This window comes from Podarcis vaucheri (genome assembly GCF_965113315.1).
Source record: "Podarcis vaucheri genome assembly, chromosome: 3".
NCBI classification, from domain to species: Eukaryota; Metazoa; Chordata; class Lepidosauria; order Squamata; family Lacertidae; genus Podarcis; species Podarcis vaucheri.
In genome coordinates, this window is record NC_138761.1 from 102295709 (window position 1) to 102309520 (window position 13812).

Here is a 13812-nt window from a genome sequence, read left to right on the forward strand (position 1 = left end):
TCTAGCAGACCAAGATCGGTGCTCCTAAAGCACCATGTGCAAACAGGTACTCTAAATCTAACAGCGCCAAAAAAATTACCTCATAGCCTCTAGAACTATTCTGTATTCCATAATGGGGTGTACCGGGATCTGGGCAACTGTTGTGAGCAGGATCTGCAGTTGAAAACAGAAGTGAGTAGGGAATTCATGAGAAGCCTGTTATGCAAGAATACGTTATTTAAGTCTTCCAGAGCACCTAACATACAATCAGTAAAAAGAAAACTTACATTCTACAATACATAACACCAAAGGGAACAAAGTTTTTGGCCCCATTGAAATGTAGTTCTGGAGGTATCACTTGATTTTCTGTAAAGGGTTACCTTTTCTCTCTAGGAGTGAATGGCAAAGTGCTAAACTTAGGACAGTGGGAGTCCACTCCTTGCATAGTGTTTTTGTGCGCAAGGGAAGGCAAAGGCTCCTTGCCGTACCCAAGCCTGTCATGCACAATGTCCACCATAATGATAGGCATTTTGCTAAGTTGTAGTAATTTCCAATGCACAGTATTTGTAACCTTATAATCCAGAAAAAATATGATCTGCTACTTCCTATTTCTAGCCTGATTTTAAATTTCAATCCTAGGCAGCCACTTTAATCATGTTGTCAGTGGAATATATAATGGACTTATTTACAAAGCAAATCTTACAGGCTTCAGAACTCAGACAGATGAGAGCGTAACACATGACTTATATATAAAAAAGTGTACTTCAGCAATCAAGGGACTTTTAACTTCATCAGCAGTTTGACTGTGCATCTGCTAATGGGAAAATGAAACAATATCCCACCAACGGGGGGGGGATCTAGTGTGTGTGTAGGAACTGACTTACAGCTGCAGTGGCTGAATAAAAGTAGCAAGGAAAAATTAGACAGTGTCACCTTTGGGGAAGTGCTGTTTACAAAGGATCATTGTTACTCTAAAAACATCTCAGCTCAGATTATGAAATTCAAAATTGGATTTACTACCTCAGCATCCCATCTCCCCGGGATGATAAATGTTCAAACATGGTTTTGTGGTTCAGTGCTGCCTACTAAAAGCAAATTACACACACATACAAAAATATAATGCAGTGTAAAAAAAAATCCTGAACGGTACCATCTTGTGGGCTCCTCCAGAATGGTGCCCCCAGCAAAGCTCTACAGACACAATTAGGCAATAATTCCACCTACTGAAAAGTTGCTTTCTTTTTTAACTACTAGTAACTGGCTGATGTGCTTCCAGCAGCCACTGAAGGCAAGCTTTAGCAAATTCCCAGTGGCCTCAGCGGGCAACTGTGGTGGAAAGGTTTCAAGCACCAGGAAGTGACGTTGAAGGCTAAGGTAGGGAAAACCTGTGTCAGCTCCATGCGAGCATCAAACGTCCACACTACGGCCAATCCTTCTCCCCACCCCTGTGTCCTGGTGCTTAAACAAAAAGAAGGGAACTCTGCCTCCACTTTCAGTTGCCACAGAGTGACTTGCAAGCCGGTTCCCTTGGTGGACTCTCACTGGCTTTGACGGTGCTACTTTAATACAAGATATTAATTAACTCTCTAAACATCAAATGAAACCATGAAGTGTTAATACTGTTTCCCTTTCTTTTTAAAGACCTTTATGGTCTCAGTGATGTGCTAGTGAAGTTAAGAGCTCTACAGGAGATTAACATGGCTGCTAAAGCAGCCTTAAGGGTTGCAGCTGCTCAGGTGGAGAGGGGGAAAAATAAGATTCTTTTAGCTGCGCAAAACTATTTCAAAAGGGGAAAAGATCAGTCGCAGAGTAGAATTATTACTTTAAATGGATGGTGCTCCATCGCCAGGATTTCCTTTAACCCGAGAGCACTGGATCAGTTTAGCACCACCAACATAAAAATCAAACTCTACCCGTAGGGACAAGGTCACCTAACTGTACAGGACTGAGTTACTTGTCATTAATGCTGCATTATTTGTGAGATGGAGAAGGCAGTGGAATTGCTCTGTCTTATTGTGAAAGCTGACTGACTTTTACCCTTACCAGGTGGGCAGACAAGAGAAGATGCGGGAGGCTGGGAAATTCCCAGCCTGGGAAATTACTGAGATGAAGAAAAACGATGGATGAAAAATGCCTGAAAGCAAAATTCTATGCTCTTGGATGAAAGGGGCTGTTTGGGAGAGGAGGGGACAAAGGAGTAAGCAACGTGAGAACTGAGCACAGTCCCCAAAAGAGAATATATTGCCCCAGTAAGGAAATTATAAAAGTTATCCTAGCATAAATGTTGAATGAATCAAGGAATCTGGAGTAAGGAAAAAGTAAATGGAAAATAAAACAGGGGGCTAGATTCAACAAAATAATTGCACAATGAGTCCATTCTGTGGTTTTGTGTCAGGGAGCTTATTGGACAATGCATTAGAACAATTCCTTAAGCTGATCTTAATTAGAATGATTCCTTCTGTCTGCTTAGGAAGCACTTGATTTTTAAGTATGAAGGCAACTGATATAGCTGCAGCAAAGCAAAAACCTCCCACAAAAATCCCATGCATCCCCACTGGGGTGAATCAGGACATCAATAGGGTGTACAGTAAAAGCTCGGGTTGCGAACGTAATCCATGCGGGAGGCATGTTCACAACCTGCAGTGCTGAGTCTGCGCACGCACGGGTCACGATTCGGCGTTTCTGCACATGCGCAAAGCTCAATTTAGTGCTTCTGCGCATGTGCTGAAATCCAGAAGTAACCTGTTCCAGTACTTCCAGGTTCGGTGCAGTGCACAACCCGGAAATGCACAACCTGAAGCATCTGTAACCCGAGGTATGACTGTACAGGTAATTTGCATTTGAATCATGTTGTCCTGATTCTTCAAAATGTGGAAAGTCTGCACTAAGAATCTCAACGGATCAGATGCATTTGATCCTATAAACTGCAGATTTATATGCCGTTTTCTACGCTTCAGCAAATCTTTATGAACACAGAGCTTTTTCCTGATTAAAAAAAATAGTACCTTTGATGCTCAAATGGCATCAAATTCACTTGGGCCTGTTCTGTAACAAAAATTATACGAACACACAACACACACACACTGTTTGGATCCACAGGTGATGAAAATAAACTTCTGTTCACGACCACCAGCATTCCATTGATTCTCTATCATCCCATATCATTCCATCAGTCTTAAATTTTCAAGAGTGGATTGGGGGGTGGGTACAAGCAAGGAAGATGTGAGGAGAAGAGTGGGGAAACTTGGCTGATGGCTGGAGGTCTGCTCACACTTCACTGGAATACACACTCGCACACAGAGAGATTGTATTTCCAGCAGACTACCGGGGAGGTGAATTTATAAATGCAACGTTAAGAACATATGTCTTTTAGAAACTTATGGTGACCTTTTTACACACTCAAACTGCACATGATGTTAAACACATAAGTAGCAATCCCACTGTGTGCAATTTGAAATATTGGGGAAAGTCAGGGTGCTGTTCCCTCAAGATCACAGCATGTAACAAGGGCAAGTTTTAAATTTTCCCTCCCCAGGAGCAATCTCTATGAAACTTGCCTCCCCATTCAAACAATTAATGTTAGCCAATGGAAGTCCCAACTCCCACACAATCAGCTGCATGAGTGCAGGATGGGGTTGGGGGCAAATTTCACAGTTGCCTAAGCAATGCCCAACTGCCAAACCTTACAAAGTTGTGACGATTTACTACAAGGTAGGCGAAAAACCAGGTGGCTAGAGCCAATCCGCCAAGTGGAAAAAATTCCTACAAGGCCCCTTGGGCAACCAACCGAAGTCCATAGCAAGGTCAAGTGGTGAGGCAAAGCCTAAAAGGGCGGGCCAAACCACACCCACTAGCCCGCCAGATTGGCGGGCTGGAGTGTGTGATGCGGGCCCAGGACTCCAATGATGCACGGGCCCCGGCCACACCCCTCCTGTGGACGCGGGAAGCGATTCCCACTCACAACACCTCCCCTCTGGGAAGAGGATAGGCTTTCCCATCATCCCTGACCACTGGTCTTGCTAGCTAGGGATCATGGGAGTTGTAGGCCAAAAACATCTGGAGGGCCAAGTTTGCCTATGCCTGGATTAAACCTTAAGTTTATCCCATGCACAGCAGCTTCTCTCATTTTAGTTTATCTTCAACAGAGTAGGAAACATGTGTGAAGCAGCACTTAGGCACAGCACAAATAAATAATTGTAGCAATTACCAATGCATGTTGGCTGAATTCCACTCCAACTGCCATCTGCTTGGCATATTCTCCTTGAAGATCCTATTAGTATCAAAGGTGGTCTGCACTGAAAAGATACTTCAGATCTGTAGGTGAAACTTTTGCCACTGAGTCGCCCCTCGGCTGGTGTACCAGGCTCTCCACAAAAGACAGCTATTAAAGAAAAAGGGAACATGTTCAATAAAAGGCTTTAAAATGATGTATAGCATATGCATAGTGAAGGTTTATTTTTTTTGGGGGGGGGTGAATACGAGTTAGCAGGCACCACACTGCTTATCCAATTTACATCGATTTTTGAATGCTAATTTATTGCTATCATCATTTGTTTGCAAGTATTGAATGCCCTGGTGTGTCATTAAACGCCCCACAAAAGTGGTATTAACTGAGATGCCTAATTTACAGATGAGGTACCTAGTATTGAGAGGACAGTATTGAGAAAGGGCTCCGGCTCCCTTGGCCTGAAAGCGAGATGAGCGCCACGACTCCATAGTCACATTTGACTGGACTTAACTGTCCAGGGGTCCTTTACCTAGTAAGGAGCACACAGGGCCTAAGAAGGAGCAGATTTGGTGGGGAACAGGAACAATGAGAAGGGTGCCAGTTGCATATAATGTGTGCATATGGAATACAGGAAGCCATTCCTGTGGGAGGACATTTCATGGGGCATATTATGGAATATGAAACTACAAGTGAGCTGGTACTTTTCCCCCTTCTAAGTTTGTAGCTGAATTATACTCAAACTACCCTTCTTCTTCATCTAAGTATGCTTCTGCAATAAGATTTTTCCTCATAAGGATACGAAACGGAATAAAGAAAAGTCAAGACGAGTTGGCTAAGTCAGGAGTATCAAAGTATCCCAAATCAATGATAAGGCCTTTCCTTGGCTACTTGTTCTCCTTCTCTAATTTATCACTTTTTTGCCACTGGGTAGTTTCATGCAACTTCTTTTTTCAAAAATCATTTTCAAATGTTTGATTTTTCAGTCTATGCAGGCTTGATATTGTCTTGAAGGCGCATGAGGTCACCACCTATTAGGAAGCTAAGCAGGTCTGGGTCCAATCAGTGCTTCGATGGATGACCATCTGCATACCAGGAATATGCCACCTTGGTTCCATGACAGAAGAAAAGTGGAATATAAATGGAAGACAAAAGAAAGAAAGAAAGAAAGAAAGAAAGAAAGAAAGAAAGAAAGAAAGAAGAAAAGTCTTCTTGGCTCCTTGTTTCCCAGAGTATCTTTTCAGAACATGGACCAATTATGTGTTCAGAAGCTCTTGTTTTTTGAAGGCACCATATCTGTGTTACTTGCTCGTGTTCTATGCACTTTAAGAATGTTCTAAAAATTAATTGCTCAAGGACTACCTCCAAGCCTAGTCACATTTAAAGCAATGGTCAAGGGTTATACATCTGTAAACACAATTCGAAACTAGCTATTAAGTCATAATCAATGAAACAACAATAAGACAGCAAATGGACGCTCTATCAAGAAATGTTTTAATTTTCCATAGGAGTAAGCACTTGGGAGATTCAGAATTTAAAAGAAAGGAAAAGCTATGAGCAATGCTGTCAGAGGCAAAAAATGCATGTCAATACTTTCAATATTACATTACTTATTGTGGCATTTCAGAAGCACAAGCATTGCTTGTATTTCCAGTGCCTGGTTGTTGTGCAAAGCAGCATGGGTGCTGCCACCCTACAGCTAATCTTGATCCCCCATACAACAATATGATGATGATGATGATGATGATGATGATGACATCATCATCATTTTAATTATACTCTGTCCATCTGGCTGTATTCCCCTCCAGCCCAGAACATTCAGTTTCTTGTCCTACATGACAGCATCTCATAGTTCTCCCAAACTATTGCACCATGATTTTTATTTTATTTTATCAACAATTTAATCTTAGTAAACTTACGCAGGCACTGTGGGATCTCTCCCCTCCACTCTCCTCGCCCTTCACATGACAGGATAGCAGAATTGGAAAGGTGATACCCATCAGCACAACTGTAACTTAGACTTGATCCCCAGTGGAAATCGGAGCCTTCCACTTTTCCATACACCACCTGGGGTGGTGGTCCACATGTGATAGCTAATGAAAACAAAAAAGAAAAGATTTTTATTGGGGGTGGAATGTAAAAACTGAACAAGATATCTTTATAAGCCTTTGTCAACATGGTGCCACCCAGCTATTTTGGACTACAACTCTTGTTTTATTCTACTTTTTTTCTGAGAACGGTTATGCTGAGAATCTGTAACTTGAATTTTTGTCAGCTAATTAAAGCCCAAACCTTTGCAGATGGGTTTAGTCTGGTTCCAGGTGCCATCTTTCGTACAGCGTATGGTGGATGCACCAACAGGTTCCATTAGGTACCCTGGGTTGCATTGATAGGTGACCGTCTTATTAAAGGTGAAATCCCTTCCAAAATGGATGCCATTTGACAATTCACCTGGATCTCCACAACTGATCACTAGGGTTAGAACACAAAGAGGAAACATGTTTTATTTTAAAATATAAAAATAAAAAACTATATCTTGCATAAGTGCACATGCAGAAACAGATATAACAACAGACATCACCTAGGGATCTGTATGCAAGTTTACGTTTATATTCAGGAAGCCCTTGGTGAACCTCAATGTGACTCCTAAACCAATAAAGTTTTAAAAATGCATTTTTCTGTGTATGTCTACGGCGAAGTGGAGGCATGTGATCCTGAAGCGCAAATATAATCAGGGGCTTCTAACAGTGCATAGAAGCGTAGAAGAAATGTTACTGGATTAGGAGATGTTCTGATCCTCAAAAACGAGTTGTGCTCACAAACTGAAGAAGCCCCCTGTTGCCCAAATCTATGTAAATGTTGCACAAACACACCTGTACAAACTCTAAGTCACATTTCCTGCATTATTATACATTTTGGGAGTTCTACTGCATGTATTTTTCTGATTTACTCTGTAGGCAACACGTCCCCCATTACACAGGCATACACTGTAAATCCCAAATCTGGATTGTTTCCAGTACAGACTGAAATAACAGAAAGGATAATTTTATAAAACTGCTGTTACTCAGATTATAAAACTGCTGTTCCTCAGAAGCCATGTTGCTTAATGATAAAAGACTAAACAGTGCCAACAAAGAAATTTTTTGATTGGTATGTGATTTAAGCATTCATAGATGTATACTGTATTGAGTCAAAAAGGTAATTCACTCAATTTACTTTCATGTATGTTGTTGCAAAAACGTTACAGGTAGGACCAAGAAATTTCTCTGCAGGGCAGCCATATAGGTGTGCTTTCAGAAAAATAAGCCTTACAGCACAATCATATTATGCATGTTTACTTGGGAATATGTCCCAGAATGTCAGCGTAGTTTACTCACTGCAAATATAAGGGTGAGGTAACCTATGGTTGCGAAGTTAAACAAACTTGCTTGGAAGTAAGCTTCAATCTCAATGGGATTTTCTTTCGAACAAACATACTTAGGACCAGGCTCCATATGTGGAGATGAATAAGAGTATAATTTACTGTGCCCTCCTTTTTTGAAGAAAACACTTTTCTTCCTTCTACAAGGATAGCACATCTATTTTCAGTCTTTAAGCATATTGTTAACAGGGCGTCAGTTCCCAACCTGTGCAGTCTGGGGCAGAGCCAGTCCATGTCCCGTTGGCCGTACAGTGTCGCGTAGTTAGTCCTGAAGTCTTGTAACCTTCCCAACAGGCATAAATGACTGAGCTAGAAAATGAAATTCCGTCATTGAAGACTATCTTGCCATTGGCTGGTGTCCCAGGATTGCCACAAGATACAGCTGTCAAAAGTGGGAAAGACAGGGAAAGCAAAATAAAGTAAATTTGATTTCTCCTTTAAACTGACGCAGGACAAACCCTGGGAAACCAAAGCTTTTCAGTTGTTTAGTTTGTGGTGAAGTTATCAAAATATGCATGCCCTATATTGGGCTTATCTTACCGTTCTACTTCATTATTGGCAGAAGGTAACAATATATCCCTTTTGCATGCATTAGTAAAAATGGGGCATGAAGAGAGAGGGGGAGAAATAATTGAAGGTGGGAGGTAGTCAAAGCACTGGGATGTTTGTTCATAGACATCTCCTCTTTTTAAAGATGTAGTCTTAAATATGCATTGAGAGAACTTGCACCAATTTGCCCCCAGAAATGGATGGGGTGATTTTACAAGGTGAAACCAGTGGTTAGTGTTCACATGCTAGGTTTTTGCACAACTGAATTCTCCATTAAAGGGGGAATTCACTTTCCTTGCAGTATTCCTTGAGATTATCTGTTTCAGTTAGACAGCAGCTTGCCTTTCACACAGTCTCACTCCTAATATAATTTGCTCATAAAGGTTACAGCTCCAGCCTATTGTATTGAAAACAGGCTCAAGTACGGTTCCTTGCAAATGGTTTTGCTGTGAGGGAAGGAAAGTGAAGATTCGTTCTGTTTCTTGCGATTACACTTGCCTAAACCTGAGTCATGTCAGGTAAGACTGAGCCAAAAAGGGGCCCCAGCTAAGGTCCTTGAGTGGGGTTTTTGATAAATCAGCTTTTCTGTTAAGAGCTTGAGGGTTCAGAAGATTAAATTAACTCAGTCTCCAGGTGGATATTAGACTGGAGGAACCACATTGGTAGCGACAGCAATAAAGATATCTGTGTAAGGGAAGAAACCCCTCTTTTGGTGCAAATTGCACATGTATGTGCATGCAGTCACAAATACAATTTGAGCCAATAGGTCACTATCAGTTTAGTCCCAGTTCAGGTATTTAACTATACTAGCATTTTTCACATCATTCTCCAATCAGATTTTTTAAATAAAAAAAAATACTTCCTAATATGAATGTAAAACGAAAGAGGGGAAAACCCAACCCACATTAGCTACAGTGTACAACCAGAGACTTTTCTATGTTCTCTTTCAAATTAGTTCATAGGATGCTCAAAATGCACTTTGTAGTAACTCATACAAAAACGCCCACAGAAACACTGGTATTTAAATGCACAACATCAATTCTATACATGAAAGAACGGTGAAACGTTCTGCTGGTGAAAAACAAGCTGTAAGCTGTGGGAAGATGGATTACTGGCTAGAAAGGAGAACAGGTGCTTATAATAAATTAAAATAGGAGAGGTTCATAATCACTTGTGTATGTGACCTGTGTGTGTACTGAGGTGGTTGTTTTTTTTTTGGCAGGAAGAAGAAAGGTGAATGAAGGACAAAATGTGAATCCAGATCAAAACTTGCCTGTAGCTCTTATTCTTAACTTATGATACATGCAGGCCTTCTTGGATTCTGTTTCACTTTCCCGAGGCAAATGCCTTCCCCACATTGCCTGTGAGCTTAGGCAAGACAATAAAGTTTTCATTAAACCACGGGTGAGTAATTGGCAGCCTGTAGCCACATCCAGCTTGGAACAATGTCTTTTAAGATATTGTGAGACTATTGGTTGTGTTTTCTTTTTCCTAGCCCTAATGGATGGTACTTAAGAGAATGTGGTAGACTTCTTTCCATCAGAAAGTTTACATCAGATTCACATTACAGCAATGTTCTGCTATAATTATGATCAACTTAGAGATAAACAGTTTCAAATCCACAACAGTAATGATGATTTAGCAGACCACTATACTTCCATTATTTTGTTTTACTTCCATACTTTTTTAAGACTGTTGCACATTTTGCTATAATATTGTTTATATAGTATTGTATTAAAGGTAAAAAAAATGGTAAAGCACCCCTGAATGGTTAAGACCAAGCAAAGGCGACTATGGGGTGTGGCACTCGTCTCGCTTTCAGGCTGAGGGAGCCAGCTTTTGTCTGCAGCCAGCTTTCCGGATCATGTGACCAGCATGACTAAACTGCTTCTGGTGCAATGGGACACCGTGACGAAACCAGAGCGCACGGAAATGCCATTTACCTTCCCGCCACAGCGGTACCTATTAATCTACTTGCACTGGTGTGCTTTCGAACTGCTAGGTTGGCAGGAGCTGGGACAGAGCAATGGGAGCTCATTCCGTCATGGGGATTCGAACCGCCGACCTTCTGATTGGCAAGCCCAAGAGGCTCAGTCGTTTAGACCACAGCGCCACCCGCACATTGTATTAACAGGTGTGGGACTAATAAAAGAGAGTGGTAAACCTGATCAGTTCTATTAAGAACCAAGATTGAAATAAAGCAAGTAGTTAAATGTACTTTCAAGAACAAACAATAGCTCCAGAACACCAAGTATCATATTTATGGAAATGTAGCTATACAGTTGCAATTGCATGAGTTGAATCTGATACTGACCTTCACATACTGGCTGCAAGCCAGACCAAGATCCATTAAGGAGGCATGTTCTTTCTGGGGAACCTCTCAGCTGATAACCCATTTCGCAGGAAAAACGTAGCAGGCTTTTTATCTTGAACTCATCCCCAAGTCTGGACCCATGGGATGGCACTCCAGGATCATCACAATATCCTGGGTTGTTTCCTGTAAATGCAAAGTATCAAAAGGGTCATTATCAGGAGGCGTCAGCACGGTTTAGTGTCAATCGGCTAACGACCAGCCAGGCATCAGCTCCACTTCAAATTCTGTGTGTCTTTGAGGTGTGACCCAAAGGCACGTTACAAAACACAAGGCGTCAAACAAATATTTTTGCCCAAGAGCCACAATAGACCGAGTCAGCCTACCAAATACAGGTTTGATCAACAGAGACTTAACAATAATTTAATATAGGTCTATGTCACAGTGAATATAATCAGAGAAGAGCTGAAAATTCCATGTCAGAACTCTTCTGCTTAAGATGCAGGATTAGAAAGAAGGTGTGCCTGCCCAGAACCTTTCTCCTGTGTAGGAAAAGGGCATGTAGAATGAGTTTTTGCTTTTGTTTAAAAGCCAGACTAATTACCGTATCCTTCGCTCCATAAGACGCACCTTTTTCCTCCTAAAAAGTAAGGGGAAATGTCTGTGCGTCTTAGGGAGCGAATGCAGTGGACGGCAGAGGAATCCCTTGGCGGCCGCTGCAGTCACAAGCTGAGGGATGCCTCCGCAGTCGGAGCCATGGCTCTCGTCCGTCACTTGCTGTAAAGCAAGCAGAGCAAGAGCTCTGCACAGCTCTCACTTTTCTTGCATCAAAGCAAGAGCCGCAGAGAGCGTGTCAGTGGCTCTTGCTCTGCTGGCTTTACACTGAGGCAGAAGGATGGACGGACGGGAGCCCCTTCCGCCCCTCCTCCCAGCTCACTGTGAAGCAAGCAAAGGGAGAGCTGCTTACACGGCTCCTGTCCCAGAGTCTCCTCCTCTTTCTCCTCTGGTTCTGGCACCACCGTGGAGGCAAGGCAATACAGCTGCCCACCACCCACCACAGGCACACACAAATGTGAACTCTCATTCTCTTTTCCTTCCTTCCCTCCCTCCCTCCCTCCCTCCCTCTTCTAACTGGAATAAAATATTTGATTCAGAATATTTTTTTTCTTGTTTTCCTCCTCTAAAAGTTAGGTGCGTCTTACAGGTGCGTCTTATAGAGCGAAAGAAACAGTACCGTATATGCACAAATATATTATACATATAATACCTAGACAAGAGTCAAGTCCCATCTGGTACTATATTTCTACAGTATCATTTTATAAATATTTGTATGCAGTTATATGCACGGTTGTGTTGATTACATTAGGAAACCTGGAGTGTATATACCGGTAAATATAATAATGAATATAATATATGAGAATCGCTTAAAAAAACAAAACCTAGCAGAGCCGGTAAACATACAATCCACTCATTGCTGAGACCATCTTCTCTCCTCATTCTTATGGCTTCATGAAGACCCCAACTGAACTGAAGAAAAATCATGCCCAACAGCAACACAAAGGATACAAACATTGGTGATATGTGTGTACAGTGGTACCTTGTGTTACGTACTTAATGCCTTCTGGAGGTCCGCTCATAACAGGAACCCGCTCGTAACATGAGGCATGGTTTCTCTAACGGTGCCGCCAGACTGCAACTTCTGCTCGCACCCCGGGACAAAGGTCATAACAAGGGGCAGAGCACATAACCCGCAGCATTCGTAAGGGGGATGGTACATCACACAAGGTACCACTGTATACAAAAAGTATACTTCTTCCAAAATCAGGAAGTATCCTTAGCATCTAGAGGCACTCCTAGTTATTGGCTACTGAGCCATATAAAGGTAAAGGTAGCCCTGGCTGTTAGGTCCAGTCGCGGACGACTTGGTGGTTGTGTGCTCATCTCACTCTATAGGCTGAGGAAGCCGGCATTTGTCCGCAGACAGCTTCCAGGTCATGTGGCTAGCATGACTAAGCCGCTTCTGGTGAACCAGAGCAGCGCATGGAAACGCCGTTTACCTTACCGCCGGAGCGGTACCTATTTATCTACTTGCACTTGACGTGCTTTCAAACTGCTAGGTGGCAAGGAGCTGGGACTGAACAACGGGAGCTCACCCCATTGCGGGGATTCGAACTGCTGACCTTCTGATCGGCAAGCCTTAGGCTCTGTGGTTTAGACCACAGAGCCACCCGCGTCCCTACTGAGCCATATAACACACTCTAAATGGATGCTGGGTTAAGGAAGAAACTTTGGAGACAACATGTATCCCTACAGACCATAGATGGACTCAGCAATAGATCATCCTTCAGATACAAAAAGGTGTTAAAAGAAATCACTGTTATAACGGGAGTGAACGGCTAACCAAAGAGCAACTGAGAGCATAAAATCTGACTTATTAAACTTCACTTGCATTAAAATCTGCTGCAAGGGAATAGTTTTAATAATTTCAGCTACAAGGTCACATTAAGTCAATGCTTTCATAGGTACCTGAGCAGTGAGGGAGAGTTCCACTCCAGCGGCTGTTTTCTTGGCATGCTCTAGTAGAGTTTCCTATGAGAGTTCGGCTTCCTGTACAAGAGTAGCGAACTATAGATCCATATGTAAATTTGTCCCCTGACAGAATTGCATTGGTTGGGACTCCAGGGTGTCCACAAGAAATTGCTACAGTGCGGAAAAATAGGATTAGCATTTATAGCTGTTGATCTTCTGAAAGACAGCAATAGAGCCTTGTAAAGGTTTATAAATATAACATTACTATTCTGCACAATAAACATGCAATTGTATGAATGAATCATTCCTGTTCATTTCTCTTGGTGCCCTTTTCATCTGTTCTTCACAAACCTCAGAGTGCAGGAAACAAATTAATAGAGAAGCAGATTCGAACAGTGATGAAACAGATCTGCTACAGGTGGGCCCAGGCATGATATAGTTCTACAATTCTTCCTACCTGGGCCAGAATGACGTTCACAAACCCATTTTAGCCAGTTAAAATCTTAACTAAGCAAACTAAATCGAGGCCCATAGAAATCTGGGTCTTTAAAAACAAGTAAACAAAAGCACATAGCTTAAATTTGAGCTTGGGTAGGTTCTCAACCAGAGCTCTGGGTTTGAGAAGGTAAATTGTATGGAAAAAAAACATCAGCTGTGTTGACCTTCTGTTCCTGGTAATGGCTGGTATACTATTGCACACAACAGTAGATACCTTGTTAAGGAAATTCTCCCGAGTGTAGAACAAAATTCAGCATACCGACATTGTTAAATCAATTATTTACATGCACTTCGGTGATA

The 13812-nt window shown here is 42.1% G+C and overlaps 1 protein-coding gene across 5 annotated transcripts in view; it reads right to left on the bottom strand.

Moving 5' to 3' along the window:
• CSMD1 (CUB and Sushi multiple domains 1) overlaps nt 1–13812 on the bottom strand; it is a 997036-nt gene that overhangs the window by 32185 nt on the left and 951039 nt on the right. For all 5 annotated transcript variants that reach the window (XM_082215381.1, XM_082215380.1, XM_082215382.1 and 2 more), the window contains 7 exons: nt 13012–13185; nt 10489–10671; nt 7831–8007; nt 6497–6676; nt 6124–6297; nt 4187–4360; nt 80–153 (listed from right to left, as the gene is read on the bottom strand). In XM_082215381.1, the coding sequence (XP_082071507.1) occupies nt 80–153; nt 4187–4360; nt 6124–6297; nt 6497–6676; nt 7831–8007; nt 10489–10671; nt 13012–13185 (1136 nt within the window). The remainder of the gene's footprint in view (nt 1–79; nt 154–4186; nt 4361–6123; nt 6298–6496; nt 6677–7830; nt 8008–10488; nt 10672–13011; nt 13186–13812) is intronic.